Genomic DNA, 25,870 nt, shown 5'->3' on the forward strand with positions numbered 1-25,870 from the left:
AACCTTAACCATTAGTGGGGGAAATGCAAAACTGACCCAAGCAACTTCACCCTACTCCTAAAACAAACATGGTTGTCTGCCCTACAGGAACAATGGACTGGAGGTGGAGGCAGGCGAGGCTAGGCTGATCTCCAGTGCTATTCTCTTTGCTCAGGACAGCGACACTACCTCTCAGGAGATAGTCTACATGTTGGAGAGCGTTCCCACTCAGGGACTGCTACAGGTTAAGGTCAGTACATTCAAATATCATCTGATATGAACTGGTAGGTGTTATTAACAAATGCCAGTATAGAAAGTATTGTTCCATGCTAGCTTAAAGGGGCGTTTCACTTTTAAAAAAGCATTAATATATATAAATGCTTCATTATTCAACTTTTGAAACATTCAAAATCATGCATGTCAACATAACATTTTTTCAGAAGATATTACTTTCAGTCCACTAATGATTTCACTGTAAGTTAATCATCAACATTCAGTCATTATGTGCCTTCCGTTATGCGTTCTCTCCCTAACTGTCCATGGTCCCTTCTCAGGTAGGCTCTGACTGGCTGACCCAGTCTGCGGGGATGAACTGCACCCAGGAGACAGTGGACATGAACCTGCTGCGCTACCTCCATACCGGGCCACTGGGACACACACAGGATTTCTTTATGTTCTACCTGCTGGACGGGAAGAACCGCTCCCCCGCGCAGCACTTCCACATCTCCCTCAAGGACATGGAGAAAGGTTTGTGAACAGATGGACAGACCACCAAACTGGGAAGTGCACTATTATGCAGTTTGCCATAACCTACACGTTCATGGTCTGTGTAAAAAACAAACGCTAGTAGAGATGTCTCATCATATCAGCTGGTAGCTACTACTACTGTTGTCTTATTTTATTATAATAATGTTAAACAGAGCTAAAACAATGAATAAAATAAGCTGGTTTATAAGTCTGTTGTGTAAACCAATTTGTGCAAACTTTCATTTTAAGACTTCACTTTCTCTGTCAATTCCCAGGAAACATTGCCGTTTTTGTGAAGCCGGTGAAGACCAGCCGCGGTGAGCGCGTGGTTCTGACCACGGATGTCCTGCTGGCGACGGACGGTACAGACAAACCCGAGGAGCTGTTCTACATCGTTACGGTCCCCCCCGGCAATGGCCACATGGAGTACATCAAACACCCTGGGGTGACCATCAGCACTTTCAGCCAGTTGGACATCGCTGCCAACCTGGTGGGCTACGTCCACGACAACAGGGCCACCGCGTCGCTGGAGACACTACAGTAATGGCAACCTTTCTAAATGTATAAAATTAAACAGCTGATAATCTTAACATTATTCCACATAATAGTGGTTGGAACATGCTGCAAACGATGCTGGTTTGTAGAAAAAAAATTACATCTCCAAGACGGTAGCCATCATAACAGATAGCAGATGGCCCAAATCTGACCCACATCTAGAAGTTTGATACATTGTATGAGATGAAGTACCTTCCCCTAAGAACCTGCCATGCTCCTGTATGTCTTTGCTAGGTTCGTCGTCAGCAACGGCAAGGCCACCCGTAACGGCACCTTGGAGATTTTCGTTGAGACCACAGACCGCGTGCTGCCATCACTGGCCTGTAACAGCGGCTTGAGAGTCCCTCAGGAGTCCTCCATGGCGGTGACGCCTGACGTCCTCGCCTTGTCCGACCCCGACACCCCACCCAGTGACCTGCTCTTCTTCCTGGCCCAGCCTCCGCAGTACGGCACCTTGCTCCGGGGCGGTGTCCCGCTCGCTGCCGGGGGTAACTTCACCCAGTGGGATCTGCAGGAGCTGGAGGTGACCTACAGGCACGGGGGCGGCCCGTCGCAGATCGACCGCTTTGCCTTCACGGCCTCAGACACTACCAACAGGAGTTTCCTGCTGGAGGGGAGGGTACAGACGGAACCTGTTATCTTTACCATTCAGGTAGGACACACACATCTGCATACACACCTCTGCCCAGGTATGTCGATCGAGGGGCCCTTTCAGGTATACAGTAGATCAGCACAGCAACTTATTCAATAGTAGTGGAATCAAAATAATTAGTTGTGCAATGTTTTGGGAAGGTTTCGATGGACGCTTTTGATGGTGCCTGATGAACAAGACCCTGTATTCCAGATTGAGCCTTTGGACAGCTCGGCTCCTGAGGTTGTGCAGCTGCAGTCTCTGTGGAAGGCGGAAGTCCTGTCTGACGGTCGCTATGGGATCTACCTCTCGTCCCGGGAGCTGAGAGCGCAGGACGGCAACACCAAGGACGAAGACCTCACCTTCCACATCCACAGACCACCATACTTTGGCTACCTGGAGAATACTATTAAAGGTGAGGCCTTATATGCAGGGGTGTCAGACCCCATTCCCTCTGTTTTATCCGTTTGTACACTGAAAATACAGAAAATATTCTTTATTTTACGCATAATTAATCCAAATGCATTTAATTAGGCCATCAGTGCTCCTTCAAAATAAGACCATTACGATAGCCCATAGACCCCAGGTTAATTGTGTTTGCTCTTCAGTAAACAGTCAATCTTACACTGTGCTCTTGCAGGCAGCTTTATCCAGCAGCGTTTCACTCAGAGGGACCTGAGCAAAAGGACTATCGTGTATATCATAGACCCAGCGACAGAAGCCCTGTCGGACAGCCTGGAGTTCAAAGTGTCCGACCCTCTGGGGAACACTGGGCCCTCCCACACGTGAGATGCTACTCCGCGCAAGACACAAATAGTATTAATATGCTCTGAATACCGTGGTCAGTCAGGGGAGGAGAGAACCAATGGTTACATACATACACGACAAGGCCAATTTATATGACAGCTTATGAAGATTTGATAAATGGTCCCCAACGACCGTACTGGTCTCTGTATGTAACATATGTACTGTGTCCTCGTAATGAAAGAAGGTACCATCACCCTCAATCAACTTGGAAAGGCAACGCAGGATCTTTGGTAAGTGTGTTAAACTGTTTTCACTGTGCTGTGTTCTTCATGGTCCCATGCTGCAGACTGAAAGTGAAGTGGTCTCGTGTGGAGCTGGCTGTGTCTGAGTACCAGGCATGTGAGGACCAGGGCACGGTCTCACTGGACGTCCTACGGAAAGGCAACATGGCCGAGTCCTCGTACATCACCATCAAGGTTTCTGATCTGTTTCAAACAGTATGATTCTCAGAACAATTCCTGTAATCTCGAAATTCAGCTAAATTGCACATATTAATTGTTTACCTTTATTTAACTAGGTTAGTCTCGGTGAGGTAAATCGAGTGATAGACTGCACTATAAATCCATTTTAGTGCAATGAATGTAATGTCACTTTCGGATTCCCCTTTTGTCAATATCTTAGGTGAGAGAGGTCACAGCGACTGCTGGAAAGGATTTCACTCTGAGCCCGTCCAGCCTAATCCAGTTTGATCCTGGTAAGTGTGGCTTCGGAGTGGGATGCTGATATGAGTTACCATCATAGATTAGGAGATAGGTAACTCAAACCTGTGCTCTCTATGAAGGTGTATCCAAAAGGAGCTGGCGTATTGAGATTACCCAAGATCACCTGGAGGAGGCAGAGGAGACATTTGAAGTGACACTGGTGTCCCCTGAGGGAACCGTAGTAGGCAGCACCTCCAAAGCTCTGGTTAAAATCAAGGACTCTGGGAAAGGTGAACACTGGGGAACTAGTGACTAAATCAAATAGAAACCTTTTCGATTGTCCTGTGAGTCAATGCCGTTTATTTGAATCTAAAAAGGTTGTACATTGTCAAGGTACATTTTTCAAGTTATTGAAACTGGAGGGACCGATGAAGCCAAAGACTGATAGAGACAATACACCAACCTTCTATGAAGTATTGATGTGGTTTCAAAATCTCAATGTAAGTCTCTGTGCTTTTCCAGGACAGTGTGGATCCAGTCGGGCCCCTGTGGGCTCCAGTCTGGGGGGGAAGCAGGTTCAGTCAGGGCCCTACCCCCAACATGGCTCCATTCATTTGGAGACACTGCCCCTTGCCAAAGGAGACCAGCAGATGACCTGGACCCGGGGCGATGGTATGCCCCAGTCTGTGCCCGCTGCTGTGCCCGCCACGCCCAATATGAAACTCAGAGCCATGGCCAATAGAAAGACAGTGAGTTTTTACTCTGTAATCACCGGTGTGACTGTTATTCTGTTGAGGTTTGTCCCAAGTCTTTGTTCCAAGCCTTCACTTTAAACTATTCTAAACCTAAGAGTTATGTAGTACAACTTGATCATGTATTATCTTCTCACAGATTCCACCATCATCAGTCCATCGTAATGGAACAGACACTGTGTTCACGGTAAGCTGAGGCTACGACCTTTTGCACTAATCAAACACACCGAATCTAACCTAGGGACAGCAATCACTGTCTTTCTCTCACTGCCTCTCTGTGGTTGCAGTACCACGGGATCATGTCCGTGCACCTGGAGGATGACAAGTCTCCGTCTAGGAAGGGAAGGAAGGCTAATATTCAGGTGACCAGCAGAGGGCAGCAGCAGCATGCAGCAGCAGCACCACCAGTGGCTCCCAACCTCAACCCTAAACCTGTCCCTAAGACGAAGAGTGACAGCTTGCTCCCACGAACAATGACTGAGCAGCCCAATAAGGTGAGTCATCGTTACATTGATTCGGAACAGTTTCTATATTGTAGCGACTTTAGTACAACACCGGTAATCACATCAAGAGGTTTGGATCTCATGGTGTAACAGTTAAGGTAGGACTGAAATCGCCTCAATATAAAACAGACACTGAGGGTTATTCAGACATTGGTGGCAGTGGCTATATAAACAAACCCAAAGCATAGATTACAGTCTCTCTCTCTTGGCCTATAAACTACTTCCAACATGATGAACAAATTAACTAAATGTGTTACTTACTCTAATAATTTTGGCCCTCAGGAGGCTTCACCTAGCTCTGGCCCTAAACCCTGTGTCCCAGAGCTGATGGGGCTCCTACACTTTAACCAGAGCTCAGGCGGGCTCCTCCGCTGCAACGGGGTCTCCTGGAAGCCCTGGGCTCCCACTGATGAGGTAATCAATCTGGGACGGATGGCGCCTGAAACAGAATAACAATGTACCCTCATCATTTGCCCAATTGTATTATGAATATCATAGACTATTTCAGGGTCATAGAGTATGGGCTAACCAAGTCATAGCTCAACATTCTGGGCCACTGTCTTGGACTGTGCTTGATGTGTCCGGGAAACAAGCCCTTAATGTTAGTTATATGTTAGTCATATTTCAGTAATGAACTCTCACCTCATTGGCCAGCCATTTTCCTCCTCCCCGACACAGATGGTCAGTGCTCAGAATTGTCGTAAGGGCTGGACCTATCACAGCGGCTACTGCTACTTCCTGAGCACCGAGCGCAAGTCGTCGTGGAGCACCGCCATCAAGGCATGCAGGGAGAGGTGAGGAGGGGAACAAGAAACATGTGACCTATTTTGCGAGAATGTGCCTTTGTGTTGTAGTAAACTAGAATTTCTTATTTTTCCTGTGGTTCCAGTCACCAAGCCAATCTGGTGAGCGTTTTTTCCAAGGCAGACATGGACTGGCTGTGGGACTTCAGTGGAAGGAAGCCATTCTGGATAGGTAAAAAGTATCCTGTCCTATTTCCATTGGCTGAAAAGTGGCTCAACGTGTGTGCGTGCGTCTACCTCACTCGCTGTCCTCTCCATCTCTCAGGTCTAAACGACAGGGAGAGCCGAGGACGCTGGGAGTGGGTGGGTGGAGAACCCATCACCTACACCAACTGGAGGAAGAGTCCAGCCAGTGGCAAGAGGAAGGGGACCAGGAGGTGTGTTCTGGTGTGGAGGAGGGCCAAGTGGCAGATCAGAGACTGTAAGACGGGCAGGGGTCATCTCTACATGTGTTACATCAAGACGTGAGCCGAGGGGGATCCCTAACGTTGGATTGGTGCTATGAATCAGAACTATTCTCTTTTCACTGGCTGTTCCAACAGGAATGGAGCTGACCCTCAAGACAAGTTGCATTCCTACAGGTAACATCAGCCAATCACCCAAAGGAGATTTACTACGGTACTACAGAAATAGATAGATGACGAGGTCAGCTTTAATTCAAACGGAAGTACTGCGTCAAACACATCGGTTGCAAACTCGGTCAGCGAACAGGTCACACATGCACCGCAGAAGCTCACGCTTTTTCCCGGCTACAGTAGTTTAAAGGGGAACGTTCCCTCCAATGACATTGGTTTCCTTACCATTCTTAATGTTGAGTAGCTTTACCATGTGCAGATGTACAGTACTGTTCACCTGTGTAACAGCTATACTTATTACTAGTATTATTGTTGAGTGCTGTAACTGCTGCCCTGGCCATCTGTGTAATATTTCATATCTGTGTATAACAAATTGTATTGTGAGTAACGCATACCTCTCAATGTGTACATTTCAAGTATTATTTGATTTCACCGTCTCAAGGTTGTATTCAAATGTACGGTCGTTGATGGTAGCAACACTGTCTTGTCTGAAATCAGTCATAACTGGGTTTGGGGACTATAGTATTTCTGTATTAACAAATGTTATATTTTATGAATAACAACGTAAGATTCAGGTTACACTCATCACTGAAACTACACTCAATGGCCAGTTTATTAGGTATGCCATCCTGTTCATTAAAATGCTTTGCGCCTAAAGACAGTGAGTCACGTGGCCGTGGCTTGCTATATAAAGCAGGCAGACAGGCATCGAGGCAGTCAGTCACGGTTAGATTGAACGTTAGAGTGGGGGAAAACTAGTGACCTAAGCAACTTTGAGCGTGTTATGATCGTCGGTTCCAGTATCTCAGAAATGTCCGGCGGAAAAGATAACGGAAAAACATTGAGGAGTGGAAAAACATTGCCTGTGTCATGCTGATGGCATAGTCAGGATTTTGGCGTCCATGGCCACATCCTGGTGTCAACGGTACAGGCTGGTGTTGGTGGTGTAATGGTGTGGGGAATGTTTTCCTGGCACACGTTACGTCCCTTGACACATATTGAGCAATGTCTCCATCCCCCGAAGAATTCAGGCTGTTCTGGACGCAAAGGGACGTCCGACCCAGTACTAGATGGGTGCACTTAATAAACAGGCCACTGAGTGTATATGGTGCCAACTCTACAGTTCACATTATGCCACCGAAACTCCACAAATACAGAAAGGCATCAGCAGCCTTCGAGACAGCTTCGTATGCAGTTGTGGGATCACTCCGTTGCTTTCTCAAATTACATTGTGACATTTGCAACATTTTAGCCAGTTACTGTATAGAATTTACATTTAAAATGTAATGATTTGTATGCAATTATTTTATAAACGTATATTATTCCACAAATCTATCAGGTTAATCTTTATTTTACTGCTTAATTAGTTGTTTTTCAAGAATAGGCTACCGTATGCTAATAATGCAAAATTATTTTGACACAACAATGCTGCATTTGAGTAAAGTAGAAGTTAAACAATTTGACAAACGTAGTCTACTCTGCCCCTGAGCCATATCACGCAGGTTAGCATTTTTCATCATGAATCCTGATCTGGAGACAGCTCTGCAGTGGTCACTAGCTGGCACAGCCACAAGTCATAACATTTTATTTTAAGCCTAACCACACTGCTAACCCTAATCTTAAATTTAGACCAAAAAGGTAATGTTTTTCTTTCATAAATGTTACAATATAGGCAATTTTGACTTTGCAGCTGGCCCATCTAGCGGAAATCGCTCAGTTCTGCCTCAAGGACAAGACTCATCCCAATAAACGCCAACCTGCCCATAACATATCAGTTGATATAAATCATTATGCAATCACTAAGAATACATAATAAGCGAAAGCAATATGGTGGATATGTACCAGGAATTTCCCCTGGCCCCTCCAGTTATGGAAAGGAAAACGGGAAGGGGACAGCACTAAGACTATTAGGAGTCAGCCACTAGCCCTGATATGGCCTTGTAGCAGACTCCTTCTGCTAACAGACAAAATACACATTTTATCCATATCAGAGTGACGAGGTCACAAACAAGTACAAATCTCAAAGTAGGCCTTCATTCCTTTTGATAGACGCAAACAATTTGGTCCGTAAAACCCTTAGTGCTTCGAGAAAATATGAATTGTAGCTTCAGGTCAGAAACCTAATGAGGTTTACTTATGTTTATTTGATAGATTGATTTGATTAACTCGCCCCGTTACACTAGTACTAGGGTTTTAAGTCCAGCCAAACTCACCATTAGGGTTGAACCATTCTGGTAACTTTCCCAAAATAGGAAAGAAAAAGGTGCAACATTCGCTCACCATTAACAATGATTCCATTTTTTTTAAGCAAGGTTAAAAGACTAACATTTCGGGCTTTCAATGGCCTTCATCAACTTTCCCAAAAATCCTGGTTGGAGAATTCCTGCATTTCCTGCTCATTCCCTCCTGAATCTACTAACCGGGAAGACCTGGAACAACTGGGAATTAACTGGATCTGGAATTTTGCAACCCTACTCACCAACAGTAATAAGCACTCAGGGCTACATAATCATAGAAGTCCTATAGCTAACATCAACGGGTTAAGAGAGAAGTACATTTTACACGACAGAGAACTGGAATTACGCTGCCTCAAATTCTCAGATGGAGAAGCGCACACAATATACCTCTCCAAAAGGGGAGGGCTAATAGTGGCAACTTAAACATTAAGGCAATCAAAACATTTGATTAGAATTAGAATACCCATGGCAATCTCTTGTTCAAACAGAACACAGAATGGAACTCCACCATGGGTGCATCCGAAATGGCATCCTATTCCCGATGTAGTGCATTACTTTTGGTCAAAAGTAGTGCACTATATAGTGAATAGGGTGCAATTTCAGAAGGAACCCATGTCTACTCCACCACAGCGGCAATTAATTTAAATTGACAAATAACAATGAACGGCAACATTGAACCAACCAGGGCAGGCTAGGCTTACGTGCATGGCTAGCTAATGTTAGCATTTGGTTTGGCAACACAGAGGTAGGGTGAGAGGCCAGAAGTCCTTGGCTACTGTACTATTGTCACTTTATTTGAGACCTGGGTTTAAAAAAAAAATATGTTTTCTTCCAAATACTTTGGCTGGACTTTATTACTATTTGAACCCAGGTGTCTATCATACCAGTGTTAAATGTGGCGGGTTCTGACTTTCATTTCATCATCCCGACCCGCAATGGATCAAGTATGGAACCAGTACTGCGGTTGATTAATGCACTAAAACCAATGGAGACAACATGATGAAAACCAAATGGTAAACTCAAACCAACAGAGGGTGAGTCAGGGCTTTCTGTCTCTCCGTCCACATGGAGGATGTGCTTGTTCAGCGCGGCTTGGTCCCGATGGTGCGCTCCTTCTAGTTCTCAGACATTTTTGCGGATCGTGAAGTTGAGGATGCCTCCGTTGTGGAAGTACGTCAGCTCCACGTCTGTGTCGAACCTCATCCTCGCCTGGAATGTTTTATCCGTGTCGAGCTGTAAGGGAAGGGAAACAGACAGTTGTAGGTTGCTCATAGTAAAAAAGGCCAATATATTGAGTATTGCTCTTTTCAAATGTATTACAGAATCATAATGTATTAGAGAGTTCATAGAAATCACAAAGTGTTCTTTTTTTTGGACTAGACATCTACTAGCAACTCAGACTTTCGCATAACTCATTAACTCAGAGGGGTTGGGTTAAATGGGGAAGACACATTTCAGTTGAAGGCATTCAACTGACTATGTATCCAATTTTCCCTTTCCACTGAGAATTTCCCACCCTATGTAATCACCGGTCGTACCTTAATGTCAACAATCACCCTGGGTGTGAGTGGCTCTGGGAGGACCACGGTGTAACGCTCTCGGCCCGTCAGGCCCAGGCTGTCTGCCGTGTCCCCGGCCAGGTACTCCAGAGGGATCACCCCCATGCCCACCAGGTTACTGCAGTGGATCCTCTCATAGCTCTCTGCCAGCACAGCCTTGATGCCCTGGGAGAGGGGAACAGAGAAAGGGTGTCAGGCAGGTAACAGTGGGCATCCACATAGCTCACCATTTGTTATGTGTACCTTGTATGCTCCCTACTTTGTATTGTTTAATCTTTGTTCAATAAAAAAAAACATCCACATAGCCCACCAGAATCTTATATTTGATACTGAAAAGTGTCATACAGGCTAGCCCCTAACTTACATTCAGCTATTACATCATACATGATCAAATGAGTTGGTGTGATGAGAACGCTGTTGTGATCGAAGACGAGAGACTGACCAGGAGGAAAGGGCCTTTAGCGGCCCAGTCTCTGGAGCTGCCGGAGCCGTACTCCTTCCCAGCTAGGATCATGAGCGGGAAGCCAGCCTGCTGGTAACGCTCTGCAGCATCAAACACATCCAGCTGTACAGGGAAGCAGACAATGGCTAGAGCACACTAAATACATACATTGATACATAGGGACAACCATAATACATATAACAGCCATATAACAAAATACGCTAATATGCAGTCAAAATACAAGAAGAAATGCTAAACATACAATAAAAGTAAGTTAATACGATAGTCATAAAAATTGTGTTACTCATTTGATAAAGTAATAGCCACCAGATAATGTAATAAGTTATACAATTATCTGGAGCTGTATAACTTTACCTGGTTTTATTACATTATAACAGGAAAGAATATTACATTATTGAAAGTTATTACGTTATCCGCTGTTCCAGGGCATTATACCGTTTCATCAGAGGGTAGGTGCAGGGTACGCGGTGCCTGTCTGTTCAGGAACTTGTTGAAGAGACGGATGTTGGCGAACGTGCCACGGGCCATCACAGCATCGTTGCCACGCAGAGAGCCGTTCGAGTTGAAGTCACGTGGGTTCAAACTGGAAAGGGTTTAAAATGTTACTTTGGATTCTGGGTGCAACTTGACTCCAACATAAAAAAAATACTAAGCTAAAAGCTAGCTAGACATCCAGTGAGCTCCAAAAGTATTGGGACAGTGATATTTCTTTTAAATGTTTTGGCTCTGTACTCCAACACTTGGGATTTAAAATGATACAATGACTGAGGTTAAAGTGCAGACTGATAGTTTTAAGTTGAGGGTATTTTCATCCATATCAGGTGAACCATTTAGAAACTACCACACTTTTTGTACATAGTCTACCCCCACCCCCCTTTTTACGGGACCAAAAGAATTACGACAAATTCACTTATATGTATTAAAGTAGCTTAATGTTTGGTCCCATATTACTAGCACACAATGATTGCATCAAGCTTGTGACCCTCTACACATGTGTTGGATGCGTTTGAGAAAGGGAAAGGGGGATACCTAGTCAGTTTACATTTACATTTACATTTAAGTCATTTAGCAGACGCTCTTATCCAGAGCGACTTACAAATTGGTGCATTCACCTATAATATCCAGTAGAACAACCACTTTACAATAGTGCATCTAAATCTTTTAAAGGGGGGGGGGGGGTTAGAAGGATTACTTTATCCTATCCCAGTTGTCCAACAATGTATTCAACTGAAATGTGTCTGACCGCATTTAACCTAACCCCTCTGAATCAGAATCCAGCAACCTTCCATTTGCTGTTTGCTTTGGTTGTGTTTCAGATTATTATGTGCACAATATAAATGAATGGTAAATAATGTATTGTGTCATTTTGGAGTCACTTTTATTGTAATAAAATAATAGAACATGTTTCTAAACACTTCTACATTAATGTGGATGCTACCATGATTATGGATAATCCTGAATGAATCGTGAATAATGAGTGAGAAAGTTACAGATGCACAAAGATCATACCCCCAAGACATGCTAACCTCTCACCATTACAATAACAGGGGAGGTTGGCATTTTATATCATACCCCCAAGACATGCTAACCTCTCACCATTACAATAACAGGGGAGGTTGGCATTTTATATCATACCCCCAAGACATGCTAACCTCTCACCATTACAATAACAAGGGAGGTTGGCAATTTATATCATACCCCCAAGACATGCTAACCTCTCACCATTACAATAACAGGGGAGGTTGGCATTTTATATCATACCCCCAAGACATGCTAACCTCTCACCATTACAATAACAGGGGAGGTTGGCATTTTATATCATACCCCCAAGACATGCTAACCTCTCACCAGTACAATAACAGGGGAGGTTAGCATTTATTTATCTTATTCATCATTATCTTACTCATCATTATTCACAATTCTTTAAACACATTCTATTCTTATTTACAATAAAAGGGACTCCAAAATGACACAATACACTATTGATCATTCATTCCTATTGGGCACAAAATAATCTGAAACACAACCAAAACAAACAGCAAATGAATCCAACAAATTTGTAGAGGGTCACAATGTTGATGTATTCATTGCGTGCTATAAATATGAGAGCAAATACTAAACTTGACTACTTTAATAGATATAAGTGAATTCGTCCCAATACTTTTGGTCCCATAAAATGGAGGGGGGGGGCACTTGGTACAAAAAGTGCTGTAATTTCTAAATGGTTCACCCGATACGGATGAAAATACCCTCAAATGAAAGCTGACAGTCTGTACTTTAACCTCACAGTCATTGTATCATTTCAAATCCAAAGTGCTGGTGTACAGAGCCAAAACAATTTTTAAAAAATGTCACTGTCCCAATACTTTTGGAGCTCACTAATAACCTTAAGCTAGCTAGCAAAAGATGCTTTCACACTATCATGCTGACCCAAACTGTACTGGGCTGGCTTGGATTTTTTTCCTTTCACATTGTCCTTTCCAGCAACTAACCAGGCCAATACAGCTCAGTAGTGTGAAAAGGGTATAGTTACTGCCTCCCCTCCCATCTCTCTCACCCTCTGCCGGTCAGGTAGCGTGCTGCAGGGCTGGTTCGGGCGATGTTCCCAGCAGGAGAGATGTGGTCACAGAGTCACCGAAGTTCAGCAGCACGTAGGCATCCGTTATAGACCCGGGGGTCAGGAGCTCCCTGGTCTGAAGAAAGCACAGAAAGGCTGAAGGGATAGCTGCGCTAAAAGAAAGTTTGTGAAAGTGGTTGTGGATTGCAGCCCATAGACTAATTTCAAGGTAAGGAAAAAATATATATAAATATGTACTTTCACTGAACAATCCTTTTCAAAAGATAAAACCTGAGAGGGGAAAGAAATCGGACATTACAACGAGGACATTAGTTTGTGTGTCGTACCAGTCCATCAAAGAATGATGGAGACTTGATGTAGGTGGAGTTGGGGTCCCAGGTATACAGCTTGTCTGAGGGGGCGTTGAGGGTGTTCCAGCGTTCGTTCACTTTCTGCCAGGGTGGAGCAGGGTAGAACAGTCCCATATAAAACTACAACACCAACAGCTCTCTACACTAAATGTACCAATACCTCGAAAAAGTCTGCTATTCACCCACATCTTAAAAATTGTCATACTTTTTTTGGCCTTCTAAATCCTGAAAAGTTGACATTACTTAGAATCCCCGCCCCCGATCAAGTTTTCTACACTATCAAAGCTGGGGATATTATAGAATATTATTATCCAAAGAGCTGCGTTTACCTCAATCTTCTCATAGACCTCTTTGAACATGGCAGGAATGACAAACTGTCTCTCCACAGCCTGGATCTCCTGCCGCGTGGGCCAGATATCCCTCAGGAAAACCGCCTTCCCTTTGTTGTTCAAAGCTACATCATGAAACCAGAGAAGATATATGAGAGAGAGCGAAAGAGAAACAACAGAAACCAGTATCAGCACCGGACGGCCCAATCTCATTGAACTTCTTGAGTGTTCCAGAACAGTATGTGTGAACCAGAGGAGGCTGGTGTCTCTTTGAAATCGGAGAAAGGGCTCATTGTAATGAGGGAATGGATTGAATGGAACGGTACTACTCGATTCATTTCATTACAGACATTACAGCTTCCACTGGTGTGAATGCTATATAGTAAAACTATACAACTGTTGCAAAGAGAACACAGTGTTTGTTTGAAGATACTCACCAATGGGCTCTGTGTCAAAGTCAATCCTCACAGTTCCGGCGATGGCATAGGCGATGACCAGGGGGGGAGAGGCCAGATAATTGGCTTGTGTGTTGGGGTGGACACGCCCTTCAAAGCTCCTGTTACCTGATAGGATTCCAGCAACTACCAGATCTCCCTGGAAGAGAATGGTAGGTAGAGCATCGAGTGAGGACCTGTAGCCATTGACCCTGCAGGGTCATGTTCATAAGGCACCCAACAGAAGAAAAAGGACTGTAACACTCATTGGACTTGTCCACTGAGAAACACTCATTTTCATTTTCCCTTCCTAAACGTTTTCTGTTGTGTTCCCCTAATGAACACGACCCAGGTGTGGGTGTAAATGTTAAAAGTTAGTAGTTATCTGAGTAATGGCCTCCACCACAGGCTCTGGGAGAGGCCCACTGTTGCCTATACAAGTCATGCAGCCATACCCCACCACTTCAAACCTTACGGGGAGTGGAATGCAAGGAGAAAAAAATGGAAGGAGCTGGGAAACACTTTTGAGATGAACCCCTTACCTATAGACTATTAGTCAGTCTTTAGGAAGGACTGCCTTACCCAAGCTGGAAGAGGTAGTCCATGACGCCGCTCTCCTTCAGGTAGTATGTGACCACTCCGCTGCCGGGCGACAGGCTGGTCTTGATGTAGGGCTTCATACTCAGTCCAGCCTTGATGGCCTTCTTTGCCAGGAGACCTGAAAAGCAACACAGAACCAATTCAACCTCAATGACTAAACAACTTCCCAGATAGAAGAAATCAGCTGGGTCGTATTCATTCAGGCACGTAATGAAAAACGTTTTAAAACGGATGATGAAAAACTGCAGGTAGTCCCTCCCCATTTCAGAAAATGTTCTTCTATTTGATGTCTAATGACCACGACCCAGATAGGGCAGGGCATGGGACAAGGCCTAGTACGTACCAGCCCCTAGCATAACAGAGGGGTTACTGGTGTTGGTGCAGCTGGTGTTGGTGCAGCTGGGGATGGCAGCGATGACCACTGAGCCATGGAAGAGGCTGTACTCCTTGTCATTGTACTGGAAGGGAACCTCTGCGTGGTGACGCTCCCGGGCCACCTGGAAACCCTTGAAGCCTTGCTGCAAAGACATTGAGTTAGAAAAGCTAGTGAGCACACCTCTAGCATGACCCCTCCTACTGACCTGGATGGAAATCTGTGCCTCCTTAACCCATAGTAAGTCCAATCTGGTTGACTACTTTAAAATGGTGCATGCAATCAGTTTTTTGTCCCAAATGCCCCCTTTAGGTTTTCTAAATCTGTTCACACCTCATACACACAAATGTTAAGGGAAGGACTTGTGATAACAGGACATACTATCAGCATGTAGATACCAACAAGTGAGTGAGAGACGGGTGTTGTCGTTACCTTAGCTGTCAGGCAGGCCTCAAAGTCTGTCTTCATGTCCGGCACGGGCCACCCTGTCGTGGGGTCCCTTGGGACCACTGCAGCACAGGACCACGGTGCTCAGGTCCAGCTTGTGCACCTTGCATAGGATGGAGAGGGGGCAGGGGGGAGTAGAGGGAAAGTAGAACAAGAGTTAGGATTTTTTTGGTGAAGCTTATTAGTGATCACTTGACACATACTGTAGATCCCAGACATAGACTGTGTCCAATCATTTTCAAAACAGAATAACTTGCCATAACTCATGCCTGACAATCTTTTGTCATAAGTCTAGAAACTTACATCTACAAGTCCTCATTTCTAAATGATTAAATGCATTTTAAAATGATCCAGTTTGGAATTGAGTACCTGGGTGAAGTCGGGGTCTTGGGAGGAGTTGCTGTAGTCTCTGAACAAGGCGACTGCTTTCAGATACCTAGTGACGTAGTCCAGCTTCTCAGCATCTCTCCCTGAGTAGAGGGAGCAGCAAAAAGAGCAATGATGAAAAAATAAATGAAGGGAAAAAAGAGACAGGAAAGAGTTTTGACTGCCATGAGAAGGTGATATACTGTTGCCAGCCCCGTTTTACATTTCAAATACATCTGAGGTTCTTAGACATTGTTGACAGTAGATGCTAAAACCTCAAACGCTACAGTTTAAAAGTAGCATCTGTCCTGCTTTTTCTCAAATATTGTCACGACTCCTACCGAAGGTAGCTCCCCTTCCTGCTCGGGTGGTGCTCGGCGGTCGTCGTCACCAGCCTACTAGCTGCCACTGATTCCCTTTTTTCCCCCTTTCTGTTTATTGTTTGCACCTGTTTTGTGTTGGGCTGATTAGCTGGGCTATTTTAGCCAGTAGGCCCACCTGCTCTGTGTGCGGGATTGTTTATCTGTATTTTGTTTCTGTGCACGCTCATGTTTGAGGTGCTGGTACGTGGTTTGCTCGGACTGTTTCAGTCCCCTGTGTTTGGGGCACCTTGTTTTTGTGTGCGCCCTGTATCACCGTGGGGTGGCTTGTGTTCGCTGTTGTGTTCATTAAAACACTACCCTGTACTCTCTGCTTCCTGCGCCTGACTTCACACCCACTATGCCCAAGCCTTACAAATATGCAACATTTAAAGATCCCACCTGTCTGCTCCAGGTACTGAACACTGATGTGGTCCATGGGGAAGAAGGCTGCAGTGGCTCCATACTCTGGGCACATGTTGGCAATGGTGGCTCGGTCGGTGATGGACAGCTGTGCCACACCTGGGCTGAAGAACTCCACAAACTTCCCCACGACGCCAACCTGGCGCAGGTGCTGTGGGCACAGAGGGAGAGCATGGGACACTCAGACAAGTGGTGTTTCTATGTGACATACACTTGTGGAATGAAACACTCACCATTGTTTATCTACAACTAAACTATTTAATACAAGTTTTTTGATCCCCTTAGGGCAAGTCAGTTTTTCAAGTGTAATACCCTTGTTTGAACCAGGTATTGAGTTTATTTGTTATAATTAATTGGTTATATATTTAAAAGATAATTGAATTACTCCTAACCTGTAATGTTGTTAATGCATTATGCTTTTGAAGAAATATTTATTTAATGTATAAGTGAATAGTTTGTTTTACTTTGAATTGTAAGTTTTGACCAATAAGGTCGCTCGTTAAGTTGTGGCCAATGGGAGTTGACCTGGTTAACGGGAGGCCTGGGGAAAGAAAGAGAGGGAAAAAGACGTTGATGGAAAAGGATGGACGTCTTTACCTTAGGACGGTTGGTAAATTAATTATAAAAGAAGACGACAGAACTAGAACAAAACCCATACCTACTAGGATATGAAGGGAAATACATGTTTTATTTTATAAAAGAGTTGTTATAATTTTGTTAAAACTCAGTAAAGACTGAAGCTACCGTCTCGTCGTGGAGGTATTTGTCAGCATTGAGGTTAGCCTAGCATCGTGTGACACTGGGAGATAATTGCCTGGGAAGCTTAACGAGTTCGTGTTCCCATGGGATATCGGTTACGGCTAAGGAGTACTGTCTGCATGGGTAGCTGTGCTTGCCTTGGACTTTGTGAGGAAACCTGCATGGAATTGCCATACTTCGCTGAGGGAATATCTACCAAGCAGTGAGTAACCACCACGTGAGGTGCTTCAGGATATTTTTGGGTGTCATCATTTTTTGAGCTCCAACGCGCGCCAACGGTTTATTTAAGCGAACTTGAAATAATTTGGACTCATTGGGGTTTATTATTTTCTATTTCTTTTGTTGTGTCTGAAAATGTATTTGTGTTTGACAATGTTCTAATACACATATGGAACGTTATGTATATTGAGTTGGTGGAGTCATTGATTGTCTCAATTTAATTTAATGCATGGGATGGTCTATCCTGATTCAATAACAAAAACCTATAATCATTTATTCTGAAGTTAATACCCTATTGTCATAACCCTAGATAGTTTACAATAGGAATTCTTATTGGAGATGTCCTTCTCACCTAACATCCCATGCTGCTGAGATACTCTGCATAAGTTAATATTGTGAGAGTCATATTCGAGCCTGGTGAGAGGGTTACATTTTTGGGGGCTCGTCCGGGATTTCTGTTATTGTTGATGGATATTTTCAGAAATGACTGGTGTAGATTTCTTTGTCCACTGTTTTCACTGCTGACATCTATGCTAAGATTCTACACTGACTCACCATTTGAATGTTTTAATTGAAATTTTGAATTTCTATCTAACATTGCTGTATAGGTATAGACTTACAACATGGATGCTGAAGAGATTGTTACCTGGTGTAGAGAGAAACAACTAGCTATTAATCGTGCATTTGTCCTTAGCAATGTGACAGAGGATATGTCTGATGAGGTTCTGCTGGAAACACTGACTTATGTTAAGGCTTTTGGTAAAATTAGACTGCATGGTCGTTGTTCTTATTCAGCTGATAAAAAGCAGTATGTTTTGGTGGAGATATCAAACAACCTTAACGAAATAGCTGTGCCAAGTGTGGTTGGGATACCTGGAGAGTTGGGTCCCTGGCCTGTACATGTAGTTTCACAAGTCACATCTCCTGTTGAGAGAGAGGGTGAAGATTTTCATGCGAAGCTATTATCCTTTCTAAGACATGAAGGGAAGACTGTAGCTGATGTTAAAGGCCTGGTAAGTCCCTCTGGTGCTGACCTCAACACTGAACTGGTTATTGCCATAAGTTCACTGGTAGAGAAATGCAACAATGTGCCATCTGAGACTCAGAGTTACCGTAAGCTGCGTATGTTCTCAGGTGTGAAACCCACTCCTAGTGGAGAGGAAGAGTATGATGCATGGGCTGAACAAACCACCCATTTTCTAGAGGAATGGCAGTGCGCCGACAATGTGAAAAAACAGAGAATAATAGAAAGTCTTAAAGGGCCTGCTGCTGACATTGTGAGGTTCTTCAAGACAGGAAACCCCCATGCTACAGCGATTGAATACATGAAGGCTCTAGAAACGGCATTCGGTACCACCGAAAGTGCACCTGATCTCATGGTAAGGTTCAGAAACACATTCCAAAATGAAGGAGAGAAGCTTTCAGCTTACCTGTTGAGACTTGACAAATTGCTGCATGCTGTTTATCGAAAAGGAGGCATTGAGCTGTCAGAAATGAATTGCACACGCATTGGTCAAATAGTGAGAGGTGCCTCCTCACATGACATGGTTGCGCTTCGTATTCGCATGACCTATAAACTGCGTGAACCACCAACCTTTACTGAACTAATGCAAGAAGTAAGGGAGGAGGAGGACATGATTCAAGACAGGAACACAACAAAGAGTGTTGTGAAGTCATCAGCTGTTGCTCCTGTTGCCACAGTTTGCAAAGAAGCTAATTCTGAGATAGAAGTGCTGAGGAAAGAGCTGAATGGTTTAAAAACTGAAATGACACGTCTCATGTCTGCTAACGTCACAGCAGCTCAATCTGACATACAAAGGTCAGATGTGGCATTTAAAAGCAAAAAGAAGAGAATAAATCCATCACAAGAACAGACACAAGCCGACAGCAACCCCGGAGTGTTCTGTTATAGATGTGGAGAAGATGGCCATTTCAAGAGAAACTGTGAAGGTGAGGAGAACTTGAGGAAAGTCAACACACGCCTAATCAAACAAAAGCGGTCTATGGGAAACTACAGAGGGACCCAGTAAAGGAGCGGCCTGACGTCCCGGTGAAGATACGTTCCACCAAGTGCCACAAGTATGAAGACATGAAAGACATGCTACCTACAGGTTTAGTTGGTCCAAGTTCTGTCGTTCCTGTACAGATTGAAGGTATCTATGCTAAAGCTTTACTAGATAGTGATTCTCAGATTACTCTACTGTACAGATCCTTTTATGACAAGTACTTGACGCATTTGCCATTGATTCCTATAGGAAACTTAGAGATATGGGGCCTTAGCTCTGATCAGTATCCATATGATGGCTATTTGTCACTCAAGCTTGAGTTCTCAGGATCGGTTGTGGGTGTAGCAGAGACCATGGAAGCACTTGTGTTGGTATGTCCAGATCCGACCATGAAAGGTGACGTTTCTATTCTGGTCGGCACCAATACATCTGTAGTGAGGAGACTTATGACTGCTTGCAAAGAAAAGGAAGGTGAAGGTTTCCTTAGCACACTACAAGTTCATCCTGCTATCAAAGAGGCATATGAGAGGCTGATAGAAAGCTCAACTGATGACGAAGAGAAAAGAGGAACGGTCTGGTTCGCACAGACAAAACCTGTCACCCTGCCACCTGGTGGGCAGATGAGAGTTACTGGAATTCCAAAGTTTCCTGGGATACCTTCTACTCAAGCCATTCTGGTAGAGAGGCCTGAAGAACCCCGGTTCCCCGACGAACTTCTAGTGAGGCCTGAAATCCAGACGGTTGCAGTTGTCATCTAGAAGAATCACTCTTACTGTCAGGAATGTCTCGACAAAAGAGATCACCCTGAAACGAGGTACGCCTATTGCTCATCTGTTTCCTGTAGATGTTGCTCCGGGTGTCCCATTGAAAAGTAAGCAGGATTCATCTGAGAGACTGACGTCTTCTTCATTCAACTTTGGAGATTCTTCAGTGCCTGAAGGATGGAAGAAGAGGTTATGTGAAAAGATGATTGAACGGAAAGAAGTGTTCTCAACACATGAGTTTGATGTGGGTTGTTCAAAGAGTACTCACCACACCATCAGAGTTACTGAAGACAAACCGTTTAGGGAGAGATCTCGCCGCTTGGCCCCAGCTGACGTTGAAGATGTGAGGAAGCACCTTAATAACTTGAAAAGTTCTGGGATCATATCTGAGTCGAGAAGCCCCTATGCGTCTCCTATTGTGGTGGTGAGGGAAAAAAATGGCACCATACGTATGTGTGTTGATTATAGGACTCTCAACAAGCGCACTGTTCCAGATCAGTACACAGTCCCACGTGTGGAGGATGCTCTGACATGTTTGAGTGGAAGCAAATGGTTCAGTGTGTTAGATCTCAGAAGTGGATACTATCAAATTCCGATGGGCGATACAGATAAAGAGAAGACTGCATTTATCTGTCCAGTTGGATTTTACCAATTTGAGAGGATGCCACAGGGTGTGTCCGGAGCACCTGCAACATTTCAACGTGTCATGGAAAAGACAGTTGGAGACATGAACCTACTCGAAGTTCTTGTGTACCTTGATGACTTAATCGTGTTTGGAAGGACGCTAGAGGAACACGAGCAGAGGTTACTGAAGGTGTTAGACCGCTTGAAAAGTGAAGGTCTAAAACTGTCCCTTGACAAGTGTCAGTTTTGCCGCACATCTGTCAACTATGTTGGACATATCATATCCCAGAGTGGAGTGGCTACAGACCCCTCAAAGATTGAAGCTGTCACCACGTGGCCAAAGCCTGAAACTGTGACTGCTCTGCGTTCTTTCCTAGGATTCTGTGGATATTACAGAAGATTTGTGAAAGACTATTCTAAAGTCAGTTACCCCCTGAATCAGCTCTTATGTGGATATCTTCCCTCTGCCAGGAAAGGAAGAAAGTCTAAGGAGGAGAAAGCCTACCTTAACCCCTCAGAACCATTTGGATCAAGGTGGGATGCGAAGTGTGAATTAGCATTCGAGACACTGAAGGAAAGCCTCACAAAAGCTCCTGTGTTGGGTTTTGCTGATCCTCAGTTGCCATACGTTCTCCATGTAGATGCTAGCCGCGAAGGGTTAGGAGGAGTACTGTACCAAGATCAAGGTGAGGGTCCGCGTCCCGTGGCATTTGTGAGTCGAAGCCTAACCGCTTCTGAACGGAACTACCCAGCTCACAAGTTAGAGTTTCTTGCGTTGAAGTGGGCCGTGGTTGACAAACTACACGATTACCTGTATGGGGCCAAGTTTGAGGTTAGAACAGACAACAACCCATTGACATATGTCCTCACGTCCGCAAAATTGGATGCCACTGGTCATCGTTGGCTAGCTGCGTTGTTTACCTATGACTTTAGTCTCAAGTACAGGCCCGGCAGGCAGAACATAGATGCCGATGCTTTATCTCGCCGCTCTCATCAGCAATCTGCAGTGGAACAAGATTGGAGAGACATTCCTGCATCTGGTGTCCGAGCCATGTGCCAGATGTCTAATGTTGTTAGAGTAACTCCTGGATTATCTAGTAGAGTGATTGATCAGTTGGGAGCCTCTATGCATGCTGTGCCTCAAGCATACTGTAACCTGAGCATGTTGAAGTCTCAAATGCCCAGATTGAGCACTGTGGAACTTTCTGCATCGCAACAAGAAGACCCTTGTTTGGGAGAGATGTGGGTTGCTCTTAATAAACATGATGTTACCAGGGTGACAAAGACCAAACATCCATTAATCTCTTTGCTCCTGAGAGAGTGGGAGAAGCTAAAGATGGAAGATGGAGTTATGTACAGGATCACGCATCCGCCAAACGAAACTCGTCGTGCTCAGTTACTACTTCCAGAGAAGTTCAGAACTATTGTTCTCAAGTCGCTGCATGATGACTCAGGTCATTTAGGATTTGACAAGACTTATGGACTTGTCAGAGACCGGTTCTACTGGCCACGCATGAAGATGGAAGTAGAGGACTACTGTAAATCCTGTGTTCGCTGTGTACAGAGGAAAACACTTCCAAAGATTGTTGCTCCACTTGGTCATATGCAAAGTGAGGGACCTATGGACCTTGTGTGTATGGATTTCCTGTCCATTGAGCCTGACTCAAGTAACATAGAGAATGTCCTGGTCATTACGGATCATTACACGAGATACGCTCAAGCTTTTCCTACGAAGGATCAGAAAGCATCCACTGTCGCCAAAGTATTGTGGGAAAGGTTCTTCATCCATTATGGTCTTCCGAAGAGGATGCATAGCGATCAAGGTAGAGATTTTGAAAGTCGACTCATCCGTGAGCTACTGAATATGCTTGGAGTGGAGAAGTCAAGCACAACACCATATCACCCTCAAGGAGATCCACAACCCGAGAGATTCAACCGAACCTTGTTGAACATGCTTGGAACTCTTGATCCTACTCAAAAGAAAAAATGGAGTCAGTATATTGGTCATCTAGTGCACTCGTATAACTGTACTCGGAATGAAGCGACTGGCTACTCGCCCTATTTCCTGATGTTTGGACGTGAAGCTAGATTGCCCGCTGATATCTGTTTTGGAGTCTCGAGTGATAGCTCATCAGAGAGAACATACCTCAAGTATGTATCTGATATGAAGAAACAGTTACAAGCTGCTTACAAAGTTGCTGAGAGCACTGCTGGAAAGCAAAACCATGAAAACAAACAGCGATATGATAAGAAGATTCGCTACACGCAACTTATGCCTGGAGACAGAGTTCTTATACGGAATCTAGGACTGCATGGAAAACATAAGCTGGCAGATCGCTGGGTTTCTACGCCATATGTGGTGGAGAGTCAGATGTCAAACGTACCTGTGTTTCGTTTGAAGCCTGAAAGTGGAGATAGACCCAATAAGATTCTTCATCGGAATCACCTGCTACCACTGGGGCAGAAAGTGCGCCTAGAACCTGTGGTTAACATAGAACTAACTCCTAGTAGAAGGACCCTGCAAAGAAGGAGGACGAGAAAGGGAAATGAAAAGTTGCCTGGGAAATGTACTCCTCAGAATAATGAGAAAGTTGAAGAGGTTAAGAATCCAAAAGATGAGAAGGATTTTGACTCAGAAGATGAGGACATCGGAGTATGGTATGACGTGCCTAATACAAATTGTATGAGCCGAGAAGTGGAAGAGATGTCTGAACCGTTTAGCTTGGACCTAGACATAGTCTGGAATCAAATGACAGGGGAATCTGAAAGAACAGAACAAGTTGGAGAAGCAATAGAGTCCAGTCAAGAAGCTAAGGTCGCAACTGGAGTTGAAGCAGATGATAATGAGACATCTAATTCAATGGAGGAGATTCAAGAAGAGGAACAAGAAGTTCAAGGAGAAGTGGAAATTTCAGAGGAAATAGGACCAGGGATACGAAGATCTCAGAGAATAAAGAAAGCTCCTGTACTACTTACCTATGATAAACCTGGAGTTCCAAGTCTAGCCCCAGTTGTCAGATATTGTTACACACTATACAAGTGGATTGGATAAGGGAAATACAAATGTATCTCCTTTTCAATTATCTAACAAGATTTGTCTCAGTTGTAGGTTGTAGACAGTTAAGAGTTGACACGGTTACTTATTACTTTTCAACTGTGTGTTTACAAGTCATGAGGACATGCCTAATTTTGGTGGGGGGAGAGTGTAATACCCTTGTTTGAACCAGGTATTGAGTTTATTTGTTATAATTAATTGGTTATATATTTAAAAGATAATTGAATTACTCCTAACCTGTAATGTTGTTAATGCATTATGCTTTTGAAGAAATATTTATTTAATGTATAAGTGAATAGTTTGTTTTACTTTGAATTGTAAGTTTTGACCAATAAGGTCGCTCGTTAAGTTGTGGCCAATGGGAGTTGACCTGGTTAACGGGAGGCCTGGGGAAAGAAAGAGAGGGAAAAAGACGTTGATGGAAAAGGATGGACGTCTTTACCTTAGGACGGTTGGTAAATTAATTATAAAAGAAGACGACAGAACTAGAACAAAACCCATACCTACTAGGATATGAAGGGAAATACATGTTTTATTTTATAAAAGAGTTGTTATAATTTTGTTAAAACTCAGTAAAGACTGAAGCTACCGTCTCGTCGTGGAGGTATTTGTCAGCATTGAGGTTAGCCTAGCATCGTGTGACACTGGGAGATAATTGCCTGGGAAGCTTAACGAGTTCGTGTTCCCATGGGATATCGGTTACGGCTAAGGAGTACTGTCTGCATGGGTAGCTGTGCTTGCCTTGGACTTTGTGAGGAAACCTGCATGGAATTGCCATACTTCGCTGAGGGAATATCTACCAAGCAGTGAGTAACCACCACGTGAGGTGCTTCAGGATATTTTTGGGTGTCATCATTTTTTGAGCTCCAACGCGCGCCAACGGTTTATTTAAGCGAACTTGAAATAATTTGGACTCATTGGGGTTTATTATTTTCTATTTCTTTTGTTGTGTCTGAAAATGTATTTGTGTTTGACAATGTTCTAATACACATATGGAACGTTATGTATATTGAGTTGGTGGAGTCATTGATTGTCTCAATTTAATTTAATGCATGGGATGGTCTATCCTGATTCAATAACAAAAACCTATAATCATTTATTCTGAAGTTAATACCCTATTGTCATAACCCTAGATAGTTTACAATAGGAATTCTTATTGGAGATGTCCTTCTCACCTAACATCCCATGCTGCTGAGATACTCTGCATAAGTTAATATTGTGAGAGTCATATTCGAGCCTGGTGAGAGGGTTACACAAGTAACAAATCAACAGCCTCCAAATGGATCGCATTGATAGTACTACTTTGTTGAATAATTTCATGCCTTAAACTATACTGACTGGACAGATTTGTTCAAAAGAGATGTCTAAAAGGATAGATAAACAGTGGCCCCACTGTCATGCAACTGACTAACCGATTACCTTGGTGTCGGTGAGGATCATGTCGGTGGAGGTGATGAACTTGTCTGGGGTGCCCTCAAGCCTGTAAACAAGATTCCCTAGTCTGATGAAACCAAGATTGAACTCTTTGGCCTGAATGCCAAGCATCACGTCTGGAGGAAACCTGGCACCATCCCTACAGTGAAGCATGGTGGTGGCAGCATCATGCTGAGGAGATGTTTTTCAGTGGCAGGGACTGGGAGACTAGTCAGGATCGAGGCAAAGATGAACAGAGCAAAGTACAGAGAGATCCTTGATGAAATCCTTCTCCAGATTGCTCAGGTCTTCAGACTGGGGCGAAGGTTCACCTTCCAACAGGACAACAACTCCGCAGCCAAGACAATGCAGGATTGGCTTAGGGACAAGTCTCTGAATCTCCTTGAGTGGCCCAGCCAGAGCCCAGACCTGAACCCGATCGAACATCTATGGAGAGACCTGAAAATAGCTGTGCAGCGATGCTCCCCGTCCATCCTGACAGAGCTTGAGAGGATCTGC

At 44.2% G+C, this 25,870-nt stretch overlaps 1 protein-coding gene and 1 pseudogene across 3 annotated transcripts in view; one reads left to right on the forward strand and one right to left on the reverse strand.

The window, feature by feature from the left end:
* The window catches only part of frem1a (Fras1 related extracellular matrix 1a), a 29,562-nt gene extending 22,238 nt beyond the window's left edge, over positions 1-7,324 (forward strand). For all 3 annotated transcript variants that reach the window (XM_029753746.1, XM_029753747.1, XM_029753745.1), the window contains 16 exons: positions 88-229; positions 534-726; positions 1,002-1,266; positions 1,516-1,933; positions 2,126-2,327; positions 2,553-2,697; positions 3,006-3,135; positions 3,341-3,413; positions 3,501-3,650; positions 3,883-4,109; positions 4,252-4,299; positions 4,400-4,606; positions 4,898-5,029; positions 5,294-5,409; positions 5,505-5,590; positions 5,684-7,324. In XM_029753746.1, coding sequence (XP_029609606.1) covers positions 88-229; positions 534-726; positions 1,002-1,266; positions 1,516-1,933; positions 2,126-2,327; positions 2,553-2,697; positions 3,006-3,135; positions 3,341-3,413; positions 3,501-3,650; positions 3,883-4,109; positions 4,252-4,299; positions 4,400-4,606; positions 4,898-5,029; positions 5,294-5,409; positions 5,505-5,590; positions 5,684-5,886 — 2,737 coding nt within the window. In that variant the 3' untranslated portion in view covers positions 5,887-7,324. The remainder of the gene's footprint in view (positions 1-87; positions 230-533; positions 727-1,001; positions 1,267-1,515; positions 1,934-2,125; positions 2,328-2,552; positions 2,698-3,005; positions 3,136-3,340; positions 3,414-3,500; positions 3,651-3,882; positions 4,110-4,251; positions 4,300-4,399; positions 4,607-4,897; positions 5,030-5,293; positions 5,410-5,504; positions 5,591-5,683) is intronic.
* Positions 7,325-8,117: 793 nt separating this feature from the next.
* Positions 8,118-25,378, reverse strand: LOC115194936 (cytoplasmic aconitate hydratase-like; annotated as a pseudogene).
* Positions 25,379-25,870: the final 492 nt, after the last annotated feature.

Source organism: Salmo trutta, chromosome 5, assembly GCF_901001165.1.
Source record: "Salmo trutta chromosome 5, fSalTru1.1, whole genome shotgun sequence".
In the NCBI taxonomy this organism is placed as follows: domain Eukaryota; kingdom Metazoa; phylum Chordata; class Actinopteri; order Salmoniformes; family Salmonidae; genus Salmo; species Salmo trutta.